The sequence below is a fragment of the Microtus oregoni genome, unplaced genomic scaffold, assembly GCF_018167655.1.
Source record: "Microtus oregoni isolate MIOR12 unplaced genomic scaffold, Mior012 000020F_ref0000438, whole genome shotgun sequence".
In the NCBI taxonomy this organism is placed as follows: Eukaryota; Metazoa; Chordata; class Mammalia; order Rodentia; family Cricetidae; genus Microtus; species Microtus oregoni.
This window is the reverse complement of record NW_024543079.1, coordinates 9,107,695-9,125,751: the sequence shown is the minus strand read 5'-3', so window position 1 is coordinate 9,125,751 and position 18,057 is coordinate 9,107,695. Positions and strand designations below refer to the sequence as shown.

General features: G+C 44.4%; 1 protein-coding gene across 3 annotated transcripts in view; it reads right to left on the bottom strand.

Annotated features, from left to right (window-relative positions):
• Window positions 1-5,246: 5,246 nt before the first annotated feature.
• Zhx3 (zinc fingers and homeoboxes 3) overlaps window positions 5,247-18,057 on the bottom strand; it is a 108,486-nt gene continuing 95,675 nt past the window's right edge. For all 3 annotated transcript variants that reach the window (XM_041670948.1, XM_041670949.1, XM_041670950.1), the window contains exons 3-4: window positions 10,067-13,057; window positions 5,247-5,597 (exon numbers count right to left, since the gene is read on the bottom strand). In XM_041670948.1, coding sequence (XP_041526882.1) covers window positions 5,587-5,597; window positions 10,067-12,920 — 2,865 coding nt within the window. In that variant the 5' untranslated portion in view covers window positions 12,921-13,057 and the 3' untranslated portion in view covers window positions 5,247-5,586. The remainder of the gene's footprint in view (window positions 5,598-10,066; window positions 13,058-18,057) is intronic.

The following is an 18,057-nucleotide window of genomic DNA, read 5'->3' as shown; positions in this document are numbered from 1 at the left end:
TTTGCAGATACAAAATCTAGGAAATGTGCAATTTGCATCTTAGAAATAGCAGCATCCCCATGGGGGACCTTACGTGGAGGTCAGCCCCGCACCTCCCACCACACACAGCCCACACCAAAGGCCAAGGCCGTATTTCTATTCAGATGTTTCTTGGGGTAAAGGATTCCCACATTCCAGCAAGGTGTGGCCCATGCCTGCCTGTAACTCATTACTTGGGAGGCAGAGGCAGGAAGAGTGTTGTCTGATCTACAAAGTGAATTTCAGACCAGCCAGGGCCACACAGAAAATTCCCATTCCACAAAGGCCTATGTGACAGACAAGCTATTTCTCAATTTCCTCTCATAGCTGGTCACAGTAGCAGGTGACTCTCATTTAGCACCAGGGTAATCACTTCAGCTGTTTCTGGGAGACAGGAAGCACACGAAAGGCAGACTGTTCAAGTTATCCCCCAGTCACAGTTCTCAGCAGTATGGCCCCCAATGACAAAGCCATCCACACTGAGATCAGAACATGAAGCAGGTGCTGGAGGACCAGGAACCAGGATATTGTCAGCAAGGAGTCTGCACGTCCTTGGCAGCCTCCCCAACTTCCCCAAGGGCTGTGTTAGGACAACTCAAAGAACAATAGTCAGCAGGGCCAGAGAAAGGTTGGCCAGTTTTCTCTGTTTAATAACATTATGACACAGTCTGACCTTCCTGGCAAAACTGAACAAAGCAGGCTACTCAGAAGCATGGGCCAGAGATCACTGCCCTAGTGACCACTGCTGCTGCCCTCAGCCCACCCAATTTCACAAGGAGCAACCCAACTCATGCTAGAACCCTGCTGGCTCTCACTGCAGCCAGCCTCACATGGGGCCCTGACCCTGAGCTAACAAAGCTACATGAACAAGACTAAGCTGTGTGGGCAGGAACTAGGGACAAGATCTCTAAGCACAAACTGCGGGTTAACAGGGACCACTTTGTAATAGACTTTCACTGGATGGACAATGTCTCTTTGGGGACTTGCTTGGGAAGGATCAAGCACTGGCAACCCTTTCTATATTCAGTGTCTGAGCAGGCTTTATCATAGACATTTTACCTTCAACTCCACTTGTATAGAGTAATTCTAAATTTCCCACCTTCCATAGAAGGGAATACGTGTCAAAAGACATTGGCCAAGAAAAGCTATTAACACACAGGTGCCCATCTATGTGCAAAGTACACCATTCTCTTGACAGAAGAGGCACTGATAGCAGGTAAATGTGCAGGTCCCTGTTGGGTGTCCTGACTTGCCATCCGCTCATCCTTATAAACAGCAGGAAGACACCATGCAGCCTGCCAAATAGCTGTTTTCTCCCTGCTCTGCCTGGTTCCTGTCAGAATAAGAGCAAGGTCTAGCTCAAGGAGGGCAGAGACAACAGCAATAACCACACTGAATCCATTCAGCCCTGCAAATCATAACAAGAGACCGAAAACCAAAGGAAGCAGGTACTTACTTCTGTCCTTCGGCAACAGGGGTCTGATTAGTCTCATGTCCACCCTTGCTCCAGGCTTCAGAGGGCTTGAGGAGAGGTGTTCCTACTAGACCTGAGCTAAAAAAACCTGTATTTTTCAAATCTAGAGGACCATGTCCATAGGATTGCTGGCTAGTGTTGACAAGCATTCAGACCCCAAAGCCGGTTCTCAGTCCTAAGACCCAGTGAGCTTCATGACCAAGTGCAGGCTCTGGGCTCTGAGTGCACGTAGGTTTGTCACTCCACACAGCCACCCTTAGTGGCCAGGCACTAGGAACACAGACTGTAGCAAAAATGGATTCTGAGGACTCAGTTGCTTTTGTATTTCTTCTGATAACCCCAGGTAGCGATCCAAACAGCGAGCAGTCTGTCAGGTCTGTCACACCACTCAGTCAATGCCAGACCCAGCTGTTCCACTGAAGGCCCAGCAGCCTCATGAGCCCTGGAGTACTGTGCAGTCATTTGCCTGCTCCACTGAACCAAGGCAGAACAAACTGCAGTGTGGAGAATTCAGGTTGAAGTCTAGGGAAGGGTTATGCTGAGAGAAAACCTGTGGGCTCCAGTGCTAGAACACATGGAAATCACCCCCTAAAGGTCTGGGCAGGATAGTGGTGAGCAGTGTGCTCTTGAGAAAAAGAACAGGGAGCTAAGTTAGGGATGCTGAAGAGGGGATTCTAGTCTGGAGTAAGGAAAACCAGGCACCCTGCTAAACCTTGGCCAGGATGAGCTAACCAAAGACCTTCGTGTATCTAGAAGACTTTCAGACAGATGAGCCTTGCGAATGAATGTGATACAAATTCTCTGGGAAACAGCCAGTAAAGGTGGGGGCTTTAGGAAAAACAGATTCTAAGTTTTGTTTTAGGATTTTCTTCTTAGCTCATTTCTGAACTGACTGAGCTGCTCCAATCTGAGGAGTTTGGTCCATACAGAGACTAGGAAGATGAAAGGCAATGGCTCAAGACAGGGATAACTTAACAGTCACCTGGGGGACAATGCAAGAGACTCTAACCGGAAAGGCTGCCTCCCATGCTCCACACAAGGCAGCTGTGTAACAGGGGTCCTAGGGGACAAGGAGGAAGGGGCACAGGTGTGGCATAGCTACTGACAAAGTAAACCCTCTGAGAGCTATCTGGGCCTGGGGAGTGCTAAGCTTCCGGGTAGGAGACATTCAAGGTCAGATGGGGACAGACTGGAGGATACAGGCAGGTATCTACTGGGTCTCACTCAATTATTCTGCTTCCAGAGGGAGGGATGCCTCAGGCTAAGGTATTCTGTTCACCTAAAAACTGTTGCCACTCAGCCAGTAGAAAAGTAGAAGAGCAGTCACTAGTGACCTCAAAGTGCTGGCACACTGACACACCCAATTCCCAAAAGAAAAATCTCTATGATCAAAAAACATTTTGATCAAATAATATGCAAAACCTATAGTTCAGATTTCTGTTAGAATGGGATCTGGTTTAAAACTGAACTTGCAACCCCATGTAAGTAGAAAAAAATAAAACATAATGCAGACAACAGAGAACACTTAGTGTTTACTGCCTCTGTAAGTTCAAGTGAGTGGTGAGGGCAAAGGATGGGGCAAGACTCATCTGACAGGGCAAGCTTTGTCAGGAGAAGCACACCCCATCCCACCTCTGCAGCCCACAGCCAGCCTTCTACTGACAACACAGAGAACTTGACCCTCTGACTGTACGAGGCCACTGTGATCTGTCACAGGGCAGCCACAGACCTGGTAGCCGTCAACTTACACCCCTACTTCTCTGCCAGTGCACTCCTGCTTGGCGCCCAGAGCTCTTCTCTGAAGCACCTGCTCCATGACCACCTCCCTCATCATTACCTACCAACCTAAGGTCCAAGCCACAACTTCCCTCCCCCATCCCAAAGCAAAGGAAGAAACAAGGTCCATTTCATCTGTTGGGTTTCTTACCTGGGCAGTCTTGCCATCACCAGCTCTGAGAAAGGAGTGCTGGGCCAGTGTTACTGCAACTTCCCATCCAGAAGACTGGTGTCCGAGCCCAGGCTGCTATCTGTGTCCAGCATAGTGTCCACCAGTAATTTAGTGTTTCTGTTCCTTGTCAATTGTTCAGACCTTTTCATAGACTCTACCATTCAGCTAGTGCAGCAGGGCTGTATAGGTGAAGCCAGCAGGCATCTGGGCTCAGGTGAGACACAGGTGCTTTCTTAGACAGGATGGCTTCCTCAGCTGCTCCAGCTGCCCAGTGTATTGTCATCTCTTCACATACAGGCTACTTTCCCCTTGGGCATCCACATGAAGCTCATGTGTATATGAGATGTGTTTGTGTAAGTATCAAATAAGTATGTGTACTGTATATATGGATATGCCGATCTGCACGTAAACAAACACTGAAGGAAAACTTTCAGATGTCTGTTCTCTGAAGGAAAACAGTCACCATTCTTTCCAATTCCTCGAGGTTTGGGGCCAAATAATTTCTCTCCCCAAACAGAAAGGATACAAAAATAGACTGCAAAACTTGCCAAGTAGTCAAAAAAAAAAAAAACCCCAATCTGAGACAAATGTGAGATCATCCCTATGGGGACAGGAAAGGCAAGAGAAACATCTTATAATGGTTCCAGGGCTCTGGGTTCCAGAGAAAGCCCTCTTTCCTAGAAGGCTGAAGGCCGCCATGCTCATCCTCAGACTAAGCAAAGCCTATAGCTCCCTGTGAGGGGAGCCAAGACAACACCTAGAAGTTAACCGCTGTTTCTTGGTCAAAATTCTTGGTCTGCCTATGGCTCTACTGGTGCAGTTTCCAAGAGGTAAGTGGGGTCATGGACAACACATCCTGTTTGTCATCTTTGTCTCTCCCCTGCCCTGCTTTATCCACTGCTCTCAGAGAAGCTAGCCTTGGAGACGCTGAGGCTTTAATATTTAGTACAGCTCCACAAGCAAGTTTTCCATTGTTTCAAAGGCACCTTTTCTTGTGATTTTAATCTAAAGGATACAAGGCTTAGGCAAAAGTAAGTTCTTGTTTCCCAGGTTGGGAATATAAATTTCAAACTTTAAAAACACCTCACAGGAACCTATCCAGTGATGTCCAGCACCTCTAGATTACGAAACCAGTAGTTGGTCAGGCCCTTGGTGTGTGGCAGGTCTTTGTTTTCAAGACCACTCCAGCTCTGGTCATTTAAAAACTCCCACGCCCTTCAGCCTCACTCTTCCTACCAGCCACAGTGTACGTCCTTCTGACCTGCAGGAGGCATTGAGAGCACTATGATGGCCAAAGCCACAGTAACCAGCTCTACCATGCCCACTTTCCTTTCTCTCTAAAGGAGTCGGAATTGAAGGGCTGAAGGGAGCATATAGGTCAGTACATTAGGCTTTACAAAAATGGCTTCTTTAGCTGATCTGATAATGGAGAAGTTGGTCCATGATTCAAGCTCCATGAAAAATCAGAATTACAGTTAACTAACGAGAGTGATAAACATCCAGTAGTAATCTCATAGCTGGGCTGTGTTCAGAATTGAGGATAACAGCAGGCTCTATCAACCAGAACACAGGCAAGCCTTGCACAAAATCTGGCTTGCCTCCACTCAATGTTGCGGGTCTCTTCAACAGTTCTGTTCCCTTTAGAAGGCAAGAAGGACTGGGCCTCAAGCAGTTCTGAGCACACACATAACTCCTGCTGCTGCAGAAGATGTGGGCCCCTATAGTCTCAACTTCCCAGAGAACAGACATGGCATTGTCAGAGCTGTACTGCTTTGCTAACCCGAGTTCCTATGGATTGACAGTGTCTGTAGTTGGATGCTTTATTAAATGTATATAGGCAGCTGTATATGCTAAAAACTTGATTCTGGGTCTAGGTCTATGTAATCTGAACTCTTTGTCCCCGGGAAGCAAAGGAGCGGTCCTGCACAGTGGGAGGATGGGCTCATGAGAACCCCTTGCTACTTGCTTAGAAATATCAGGCAGAGGGTGGTTAGGGCGGTGGCAGGTTCCAGGCTCAGTGAGGCCTCCAGAGTTTCTCTTGGGTGCCTGGCAGCTGTCCATCAAAATGATGCATGGCAGGTTTGGCCCCTCCACATGGTAGACAGCATCCCAGACTGGTCGGTCCTTCACAGTAATCAGATCAAATTCAGTCTGTTTCTGAGGAGAAAACATATACCTATTACTCTATGGCAGCTACAACTTGTACAGTTTCCAGGGATGCCCAGTCTGTCCTCACTCTCCTGGATAGTATCACTGGTCTTAGGGATTGCTTAGTTCCATAAGTAATGTCATGTCCTCTCTTTCACCAGTCAGAGGACAGGGTGCTGCCTGAATCTAACAAGGCCTTTCAACTTCCTGGTCTCCTATTAATCGCCTAGCCCATCCCATCACGACAACCACAGACCCCTGATGCCTGCTACCCCTGTATTCTGTTAATCCTGCATCCTGGCCCCTAAGATCCCTAAGCTCTGGCATCTTGGTAGCTCATATCTTCATTTATAAAGGTAAGGGCAGCTGATCACAAGAATCTCATCCCTTATGTACAGTTCGGGCCTTTCCACTGAGGCTGGTGGGGGAAGCATAAGAAGCCGGGTACAGATAACAGAAGCCTTGGAGGCAGTGCTGCTACAAGAGTATGGCTACCCTTATCATGTCTGCTCTGTTCTGCCATGCCTGTTATTTCCACCCTCTCACCCCATCTCCAGCTTAAAAAAAAAATATTGGTACAATATACCTAACACTAAATTTCTCATTACAGGCTCAGTAGTATTATGTATATTTCAGTTATGAACCCTCACCATTTTCAGAAAGTTTTCAGCCCCATAAATAGAAGTTATGTATCCACTATTTAATAACTACCAATTCTTCTGAGAAGTAACCTGCATTCTATCTTCAATTTTCATAAATTTGGCTATTATAAAGACTGCATATAATAGAATTATACAATATTTGTCTTTTGTGAATGGCTTATTTCACTTGACATAAAGTTCCATCCATATTGTGCAATGTATCAACATCTTTTTCTTTTGGACACATTCAATGCTACAACATCTTTTATAGTTGAATAATATTCCATTGTATGTACATAGCACATTTGTTTATCCATTCCGATGGCAGTGGACACAGGATGTTTCCTTCCTTTAGAAACTGTGAATGCTGCTGCTGCTTTGAACATCGTGCGCAATGTCATTAGGCCCTTTTCAGTGCTAGGAGTGAGACTTCTGGGTTGGATGAGAAGTCTTGGTTCAGCTTCTTGAGACTTGCTGAAGATTTCCAAGGTTTAATCACTTTTCATTCACATCCCCACATCCTCACCAATGCCTGTGGCTTTCTGTTTGTGTACATGTTAGCAAGAGTGGATTTAAGTGTGAGCTGGAATCTCACTGTAAGTTTCATATGCATTTCCCTAGTCATCATTTTAAAAAATTGTCTTTTAAAAACTATGTTTATGTCTATGAGTATTTTGCCTACATCTAAGTCTGTGTACTACCTATGGTGCTTGGTCCCTATGGGGGACAGAAGAAAACATTGAATCTCCTGAGACTGGAATTAAAAATGGTTGTGAGCTCCCATGTCAGCACTGGAAACTGAACCCAGTTCTCTGCAAGAGTAGCCAGTGCTCTTAATCACTGAGCCATCTCTCCAGCACAAAATGCTGGCCATCTTCTGGAGTTTGTAACTCTCTCCTTAGGAGAAATGTCTATTTAACTAAATTTACCCATTTTTAATGGTTTGTTGTTGAACTGTACTTCTATGTATTAATATTCTTTATTAGATGCATGATCTTCAGGTGTCCTCACTCCTCTGCCAGTTGTCTTTTCACTCTCTAGCTCAGTGGTCCTTAACCTTCACAATGCTGTGACCCTTTAAAACAGTTCATGGTGTTAGGACTCCCAACCATAAAATTATTTGTTGCTACTTCATAATTGTAATTTTGTTATGTTATAAACCATAGTGTAAATATCTGATATGCAGGATATCTGACATGAGACTCTCAAAGGGGTCAGGACCGACAGGTTGAGAAATGCTGCTCGAGAGAATGCCATTTAATGTACAAAAGCTATTGATTGATTGATTGATTGATTGATTGAGACAGGACATCATTGTATAGACCAGGGCTTGCTTCAAACTTTCAGTTCTCCTACTTCAGCCTCCAGAATGGTGATATTACAGGAATGTGCCACCACACCTTTAAAAGGATTTTAAAATCTTAAAAAAAAAAACAACAACTTTGTTTTGCTGTTTTGAGATAGGGTCTTGCTATATGTATCCCAGGCTGGCCTGGAATTCATAATCTTGTCTCTGCTTCCTAAATACTGATTTAGAGGTATGAGCCATCATGCATGCCCAGCTCAACATCTTCAAATGTTGATGTAGTCCAATTTATTTTTTGTTGCCAGTGCTTTTGCTGTCATAATTAAGAAACCTCTGCCTGCTGGGCAATGGTAGCACACACTTTTAAGCCCAGCACTAGAGAGGCAGAGGTAGGCAGATCTCTGTGAATTTGAAGCCAGCCTGGTTTACAAAGCAAGTTCCAGGACAGCCAGAGCTGTTACACAGAGAAACTCTGTTTCAAAAGAAAGGGAAGGGAAGAGAGAGAGGGAGGGAAGAAGAGACGGAGGGAGGGAGGAGGAGGGAGGAGGAGGAGGAGGAGGAGGAGGAGGAGGAGGAGGAGGAGAGAGGAGAAGAAGAAGAAAGAAGAAGAAACCTCTGCCTAATCCAAGGTCTGGAAGGTTTTCATCTGTATTTTTTTAGTGTTTTATCACTTTTGCTTGGAAGATCCATTGATCCATTTATATCTATTATTTCTATAATATTTTCCTTTCCCCTAAGCTAACCAGGACCTGACTATATAGCTTAGCCTAGCCTCAAATTTGCAGTAGGCCTCCTGCCTCCACCTCCCAAGTGCTAGGATTACAGGCATGAGTTACCATACCTGGTTAAGTTTCCATTGATTTTAAAGTCTTCCATTTCCTTGCTGATTTTGTTTGATTTCTGCTTCTTTTTGTGTGTGTGTGTGTGTATGTGTGTGTGTGTGTGTGTGTGTGTGTGTGTGTGTGTGTTGATAATTTCTCACTATTTTGTCATGTCTGGTCATAAACTCAGTGAACTAAGGGGATCTTCCTGCCTTAGGCCTATGCTATCTTATCTGGCTTCTTTGTGGGTTTTATGTCCACTACTGAAAATTCAGTATAAAAGCCTCCAAGTATTTTTGCTTATTTCCCTTTAATTCTGTTCATTTTTTTCTTTATATACTTTTGGACTAGTGTGTATATTAATAACTGCTAAAACTTGTATCAGACATTTTAACAACATATAATATCCTTATCTGTCATAAATGTTTCATTCAAAGTATTTGCTCTCATCATAATAAAGCTATATTGGCTTTCTCTGTACTTACTCTTTGTCTGACTATCTGAGGCAGGAAAGCACTGGAAACAGTTTGGTTTTGATTATGCACACATACATACCCCTGTTCCAAGATTAAAGCAAACAAAAATGTTCAGGCATTGTATGCAAACAATGCAAACTGTCCAGGAAATACCCCAGGATCTCAGGGCAGAGTGTTGTACTTGGTTGGGCCCCACACAGAAGCAGCAGTCTCCAGGACCAGCTGCACAGCTGTCCAATCCCACAGACACTTCCTCGTCACCACGGCCCTCCTGCCCCAGCTGGCCAGGCTACATCAGCTTCTGAGCCCTCTTCCCTCCAGACTGCTTGTTCTGGCTGCTCTGGGATGGCGCATTTCATCAAGAGACAAATGCGAAGGGATAGTGAAGGAACCAAAAATATAGGAAATCACAACCCGAAGATGTGACCTTCACAACTGTGTCTTAAAATCTAATGTTACTTCTGAATACTAAAACACCACCATCCAGAAAAACCAAAGGGTGAAATTCAAGCTTTGGATTTCCTATTTCTTAAAACAGAAGGTGATTTTCCATTATGATAAACACTTCTTCCACATCAGGAAAGACAACACAAACCTAAGATAAGATTTTCATTAGGAAACAAAGAGCACTCTATAGGGCCAGAGATTAATCATAAGCTAAGGGCATTTGCTGCTATTGCAAAAGACCCTGGTTTGATTCCCAAAACCTACATGGCAAGACAGAATCACCTGTAACCCCAGTTCCAGGGGATCCAATGCCCTCTTCTGACTTTTTTGGGCACCACATATACATGCATATAAATGAGACCATTAAAGATTCTCTTCTGTCTGCCAATTTGAGTTAAATTTCCTCTGAACTCCTAACCCTGTCTTCTACATAGTGACCGGGACCTTTGTGACTCAGATGACATCTTTTTTTTTTTTTATCAATGCTAAGAAATGGCTAAAAAAGTATGAGTCCTTTTCAGTTCATTATGTCTCTCCCCTGCACTGATTTAAATAAAAAACACCACCACAAATAAACACAGGAACCAAAACAAAAGTTCAGTTCTCAGCCTTTTACTTCTATGGCTTCTATTGCCAGCTGATCCCTGGGACTCACTCTTCAGGAATTAGTCTGGTTGCCGGTAGCCTTAGAGGCAACAGTACCTGCCACCCGTATGTACCTACTCTGTGCTTGCACCCTCCTTCAGATTCAGAGGAAGGTCATGCATGGATCCCACGAGCCCCTTACCGAGCTGACGTCCAGTCTGGGGACTCGAAGTGTCAAAGAGCTCTGAGCTGGCCTCAGGAGCACTTGGCTCCCATGATTCACTGTTCTCAGGCATCTCTGAATAGGCATCACCCAGCACTCTATGAACTGCCACAGGCTCTCCAGTTCCAGGACCCTTGTCCTCACTGCTTGTATCTGCCACAGCCCGGGTCTCTTCACCCATTTTCTCAGCAAACCATTGCTTGACCTGCTGGGCACTCATCTGGGTCTTGTCACAGAGGGTCTGCAAGTCTTCCTCACACAGCATCTTGTGTGTCACGTAATAGTCTTGCAGCAGCTCTCGGTTGCCAGGGGCAATGATGAGCAGACCTGGTGGGAAGTTGCCCCTCTTATAGTCTTCGTACCACTTGAGCTGGCCATTCTTCAGGGCATACCTGCTATCTCCGAACCAGCGTACCACCTCTGGCCGGGGCAGTCCTGTTTGGGCCATGATAGAGTCATAGTCCTGGTTGCTTGGCCACTGTGTCTGGACAAAGAGCTGCCGTAGCAAGTGGCGTTGCTGTGCTGTCTTTTTGTAGCTCACTTTGCCTGGTGGCTGCTCTACTAGCTTGTTCAAGCCATCTTCCTCGGGCTCACAGACACCCAGCCCTGGAAGCTCATTCTTGCCACTGGCTTCAGTGACCCGCAGGTTCTTGAGGTTGATTTTGATGGGGCTGACCTTCCGCTCTGCCAAGGTATGGCTAAGAAACATTTCAGAAGAGCCATTTTCACCAGGAACCCTCAGCTCACTGGCCAACTCTTCATCTCCACCCTCATCCTCAGCACCCTCCTCCTCCTGAGGTACCTGCCCATCAGCCTTCTTGGTCTCCTCAGCATTTACTTTTTTCCGCCTCTCTGAGAACCAGCCGTCAATTTCCCTTCGGGTCATTTTGGTTTCACTTCTCAGGCGGTCCAGCTCTTCCTCAGGGGGAAGCGGGTTTTGTGCAAAGCTACTCTCCAGGACTCGCAGCTGCTCTGGGGCTCTCTCTTTGTATTTGGTTGGCATGAAGTCTGGGGTCTGGTGCCAAGATTGTCGTTTGGTGGCAGGGTGGCTTGCTAGTGAGGTTGCTGTTGGGATACAGGTCACTTCCGGAACTTTGGATGACAGGGAAAAGGGCACCTCTGGCACAGTGTCAATGAGAACAGGGCCATGCTCTCCAGGCATCATGGCCCTGGAGCCCTTAAGGTTCCGGCAGTGGTATCTCCGGTCACTGAACCACTTCCGCACCTCTCTGGTACTGAGGCCTGTCACTTTGGTCAGGTGCTCTACTTCACTCTGCCCAGGGAACTGGTTCCGACAGAAGCTTCCTTTCAGAGCTGACAGCTGTTCGTGAGACTTCTTGTTTTTGTAGATGCTTGCATCAAGGAAGGCTTGGGAAGTTATGCTGGGGCATGCTGTGAGGAGTGACTGGGCTGCATTGACTACCTTTACAGCTGATGCTGTATTTGAACACACGGTGTTGATGGGTGCCACAGATGGCTTGGGAACAGATGCAGTTGTCAGAGGGAGAGACGAGCTTGATGCCTGTAACCCATTGGCCATCAAAGGCTGAGTGACCAGGAGACCCCCTGCTGTGCCCTCTGGCTGTCCCACAACATGGCCTGGGAGAGTGGCCTGGATGAGATGCTGTACATTGCTGGTACTGGCAACAAGAGGGGTGTTTAGCACTGTGATAGTGGGTTGAGGCACAGACTGGATGACTGTATTGAACATCTTTTTCCGGGCATCTTCAATCTCCTCAGGAGACCAGCTGATTCCCTGCTTCAGCCTCTGGGCTGTGAACCAGATCTTAAGCTGTTCTTCTGGATACTTGGTCACTACAGTCAAGTAACAGAGCTCAGCTTTGGTTGGGTAGGGGAATTTGTGGAAGGAGTTCTTCAGAAAGCTGTTGGAGTCCATAGCTGCATTGTATGTTGGGATGCTGCTCAAGGGGATCATGACTTTTGGAAGGGCCTTGGATGTGGGCAGGGGCTGGTGGGTATGGTGCTGGGCATGTACTGGGGGCTGCTGCTGGAGGGAGAGGAATTGTGCTATACCAGCTGGCAGTACTGGCACTGTTCCTATCAGGGGCCCATTGGCAGCATGAGTGGGCTTTGAGGAGCTAGCAGGTGCCTGGCTGACTGGAGCTGCCCCATTGGTGAAAGTGTGGTCCCCCTCTTTAACCTCTGCCTCCCCAGCCAATGGCTTTGGCAAGGCCTCACCCACAGGCTGATTGGGAACATTTTCTTTAAGCATATGAATTTTCTTGGCTTCAGCTTTGCCTTTCATTATCTTCATGATTGGTGTCTTGGTAATAATGATTTCAGCCTGTCCATCAGTCCCATCAGTAGTAGACTCACTTGCTAGGTCAGATGTGCTAGTGTTCTCAGGGACATTCTGTTCCACCACTACATGATTGTCTGGCCTGGTCACATTCCACAAAAAGCTGGCTTCCCCTGAGTGACACTTGGCATTGTGTAAGGAAAGCCCCTCAGGGGTTTTTGCCAGGAAACTGCACCCTGTACATATAAAATGTGGGTCTTTATTAAAGTCTGTGTGCTCTGAGTTCATATGCCCTACAAACTGGGTCATGTCCTGGGACCTGAAGTCACAGTCTTTACAGGAATACACATAGCCATCCAAAGTGCTCCGGTGCCCATTTGCCAGGGTAGAGCCATCAGTGATGCTGGAGTTTGGAGCTCCCTCGCTGCTGGCATCAGGGGCCTCTGAGGGAAGATCCTTCTGGGGACCTTCAGGCAAAATTTCCACAGGCTGGGCCTCTGTGCTGGCACCTTGCAGCACCACGGTCTTAACTGGGATCATGCATGGGGTGGTGGACTTCCTCTTACTGGCCATGGTGACCTCTTACTGGGTGATCAGCAGGCAAGCAGGGCCTTGCAGTACAAATTTCAGCTACTTCATGAGGGCCCGAGAAGTGCTTCTAAAGGTGGCTTTATCAGTTATTTGCAGAAAGCTTCTTTTCCTTGTTAAGCCTGAGGAGAAAGAAAAACTACGATAAAGATCCTGCAGTCTGTGAGTCTGTTTCTCAGGTCGCCACTCATATACCCACTGCTCAGTTACTATCTTACGGGTCTTTTCACAAGAAGCTCATGCATGTGCTTCTGAGCTGTGAGTTCTAAGGCAGGAGTTCCTCTGTGTGCTGTGATTACCGTTAATGAATAAAAAAACTGCTTTGGACCTATAGCAGGGCAGAACTTAGGTAGGTGGGGAAAACGAAACTGAATACGGGGAGAAAGGTGGAGTCAGAGAGAAGCCATGGAGCCCTGCCGGAGATTGATGCAGAAACTTTTCCCGGTAAGCCACAGTCACGTGGAGATACACAGATTAACAGAAATGGGTTAAATTAAGATGTAAGGGTTAGCTAATAAGAAGCTACAGTGAATGGGCCAAGCAGTGATTTAAGTAATATAGTTTCTGTGTGATTATTTCGGGACTGAGCAGCCAGGAACCAAAAAGCAGCCTCACTCCTCACCAACATTCCTTGGAAGCTGTGCTAAGAATGAGCTGGGTTGTTCTGTATCATTTGATAAGCTTACATTATATAATTTTTGTTTCTTTTGTTCCCTTTTGCATTCAGTAACTCAGTTTATAAAAAAGTAGGGAGGGAAGGAAAACCACCCTCTTTGTATCTAAAAATTAATTCTGACCATTTTGGACTGAGAACAAAAGACCCATTGTAATTCTTGTTTAAACATTTAAGCCAACAAGGATTTTTCTTTTCATAGTCTTCCCACATACAAGAACATGAAAATGCCTCTGTCTCCTTCAAACCAGGACCAGAGACCAAGTTAGTTTCATTCAGGCCTTGCCTTTCCTACCACCTGGATTCCCAACCAAAGCTGTGGTTTCTCCATGTACCTAGGACATTGTCACTTAGGTGAATTCAAGGATCAGAGGGGTCAGGATACCCACATACTCAGTTTGGGTGCAGCAAATAAAAGGGAGGCCTCCTCTTAGATTCATGTAGTTACTCACAAGAATGTACTTCCTTGTTTTGTATTTTTCATTTTTATTTCTTTTGTTCTTTGTTTGTTTGTTTGGTTTGGTTTTTTTGAGACAGGAATTATCTGTGTAGCCTTGACTGTCCTGGATGGAACTCAAATTTTGTAGACCAGGCCTTTTTTCATGTTTTAAAAAAAAATGGGAGGAGGGGGAGGGAAATGGGAGGCTGGGAGGAGGAGGAAACTTGTTTTTTTTTTTTCTTTTCTCCTTTTCTCAATAAAAAAAAAAAAGTTAAAAAAATCCAAAAACAAAAAAAAAGGTGTCCCTGTCACCGTGCCCTGTTTGTTAACAGAATCTGCCATCAAGGCCTCCTCTTGAGGAGCCACATCCTGTCTCTGGTGTGCACTCTCTTGTTTCCAAGTGCTTTCTCTTCCTACTGATTCTTGCTTACATCTATATTACATTTTCTTTCTAAAAGTCTGATATATATATATATATATATATGTGTATATATTAGTATCAGTGTTTGGATTTGATATAAAATGTAGTTAAAATTTAAACATCTTGATTCAAATTCTTATAAACAAAGATAATGAACTATTTTTTTGGCTGCTAAATCTAGCCTGATGATCATGATGATAAAAGTAAAGAAAATTAAAAAGGCTGTGATAAAATAAACACATACTCAGGTCTAACCCATGTCACTGTTTCCACTTCCAACCTACCAATGTCAGGAACAAAGTTACTGAATTTAATTACAATTATATCAATAGTACATGGAGTTTAAGAAATAATACTACCTAATAATAATTCAATATTTGTCTGTGTCTAAATATACACATTTTCAATCATAACAAATATGTATTTCCTTTTACTCACACTATCACACATATTTTCATTGTATGACTTTCATAATTAAAATGTTTGCTAACAGTCTAATAATGTACTACAATGGACTTAACTGAATCCTGTTTAGTGTCACATGAACTTCAACTGCCAATTCCTAGGGAGTCACTGTACAAGAAGATCTCAGCTCATATAAAGTATTTTTCCTTCCATAAGTTATTTCCTGAGGGTAAGTGCCCATAAATAGGTTTATTAGCTTATTTATATAGTACATAATTTCTAAGTTCCTTTAAATATAATTAGCAAATACTCTAAAGTGCTTTAACTAAGTGCCAAAAATAATAATGACACACAATTATGCTTCTGTAGTGAGCACATCAGCTTTTTGGATAAGTCATGGAAGGCCTCAGACAGAATCAAAGCACAAGTAAAAGAAGAAAATGACAGATCAACTGAGATTCACCAAAAGTAAAAATGGACTTCAACGGTCACTGTCACTAGGTGTGGCTGGAAATGAGGATAGTGTTAGAACGCTTTCTGACATTCGTGAGGAGCTTTGAAAAGAATATATTTGATAAGATATACCTGGAATATATATGAAGATATTTTACAACTTAAGAAAAAGACAATCTAGTTAAAAATGAATAAAAGATTTGGTCAGACTTTTCCCCAAAGACAAACAAATGAAGAGTAAGTACATTTAAAAGAGCTCAATGTTGTCGGAGGCTGTTCATTCATTTCCTGACCGCCCTGACTCGAAATAATCACACAGAAACTATATTATTTGTAATACTCTTTGGCCAATAGCTTAAGCATACTTTTAGCTACCTCTTATATCCCAAACTAACCCATTTTTATTAATCTGTGTATTGTCATGGCCTATCGGCAAAGTTTTGGCAAGCTCCAGGAGAGGCGTCCTCGGGTGGTGGCTCCATGGCTTCTCGCTCACTTCACCTTTTTCCCCAGCATTTAGTTTAGTTTTCCCGCCTAGCTCTGCTCTGCTAAGCCACTGACTGAAACAGCTTTATTCCTTAATCAATAAAAGCAAAACATAGACAGAAAGACTTTCCACACCACTCAGCATTGGCAAACATGGTGGTGCACATCTTTAATCCCAGCACTTGGGAAGCAGAGGCAGGTGGGTCTCTATGAGTTCAAAGTGTGTCTGATCTACAAAGTGAGTTTCAGGACAACCAGAGCTACAGAGTGAGACCCTGTCTCAAAAAAACAAAAAGAAAACTAAGAATAAAATAAAAGTGCTCATCATCATTGGGAGCTGAGGAACATAAATGAAAGCTACAGTGAGATCCCTGTACTGGGCCAGAACAACTGCAGCCACACTGCAGAGAACAAATACTGGTAAGAATGGGAAGAGACTGGAATGTTCCCTGTTACTAACGTAAAAAAATGTAACATAAAATGGTGTAGCTACTTTGAACAAAAGATTTTGGCAATTCTTAAAAAGCTACATATATAGTTGCTAAATTTATCCAGCAATTACACTCCTGGACATATGTAAAAGAGAATGGACTGCCCACACAAAAGCACACACAACTTTACTATCCGCTCACTGTGGCATCCTTCCTAATGGTAACCGATAAATGGGTTAGTGGGTGAAACCTCCAGCTAGTAGAATATTTTTATGCCATAAAAGTGATTGGCATTTTTCTGGTTTTTGTTTTACTTTCTTGAAGCATGATTTTGCTATATAGTTGGGGTGGAATCAAACTCATGATTCTGTCTCATCCTCTTATGTATTTGCCATGATACCTGGCAGGGGAGAGGTTTAATGCATACTGAAACATAATAAACCTGAAAACATTATACTAAGTGAAAGAAAGATGGAGATCCATCAACTGGAAGATGCACCACCAGCTAGAAGAGAGTTTGGGCTCACCACAAGCCCAGACAGCCAGCAGAATTCAGTAGCAGGTAATGCAGGACCTTGTCTCCATGACACAAATGCAAAAGCACAGGGCCAGTGCTGCTCTTTGTGATGGGGACTACTGGGTTTCATTGAGTAACAGGTAAATAATGTCGCCAGCATTTTATTTAAAAATTCAGAGCAATAGTACAAGTAGGGGCAGGTGCATGAGCATGTGTGTATGTATGAGTTCACACGTGTGTGTGAACTCCCAAGGTTGGCATCACATATCTTCATTGTTAACATTCTACCTTTATATACTGAGGCAGGGTTCCTTGCTGAACCTGGAGATTGCTGTTTTGGCTAGTCTGGCTAGCCAGCTTGCTCCGGAATACCGTCTCTACCTCCTGTATGATGTGATTACAGGCTGCTGCCACAGCCACCTAGCTTTCATGTGGATTTTGGGAATCTGATCTCTGGTCTTCATGCTTGCATGACAAACGTTTTACCCAATAAGAAATTTGAGTAAGATGATTAAATATATTAGCAATACACATAAATCATAAATTTTCCCACATGACAGAAATGACTGGTTAGAGAAATGGAGGGAAAGTTCATTTACATTAACAATCAAAGCTCTAAAACTTTAACAATAAGCACAAAGCTTTAATAAAAACAAAAAAGGAAACCTAGTAAGAGCCAAAGCTTATATCTGAAATTAAAGATTCAGAACTATAGTGATAGCAGGACTTTCCAGAGCAATGTTGGATTTCAGTGGACTATAACCACAGTCAAGATATCACCAGACAAATCTAGGTGATGAGTATGTGGATGCTTTCCCTATGTCTTTCAATTTTTTCTCTTTGTTCAACACTTTATTTTTAAAATTGTTGGAGAGAGATGTCCTAAGAATTCTTCATGGAATTTGACAAACTGAATCAGAATTGTCCTTTCAAGAGAAAAGGTAAAGCTCTTCCGGTCGCAGGCACTTCGGGAGCCACCAATTACCGTCCAACCATGGCCAAGTCCAAGAACCACACCACACACAACCAGTCCTGGAAATGGCACAGAAACGGCATCAAGAAACCCCGGTCACAAAGATACAAATCTCTCAAGGGGGTCGACCCCAAGTTCCTGAGGAACATGCGCTTTGCCAAGAAGCATAACAAGAAAGGCCTGAATAATGCAAAGGCCATGAGCGCACATGCGGAGGCCATCAAGGCCCTGGTGAAGCCCCAGGTGGTGAAGCCCAAGGTGCCAAAGGGCCCCAGCCGCAAACTCACCCGTCTGGCTTTAATTGCTCACCCCAAGCTTGGGAAG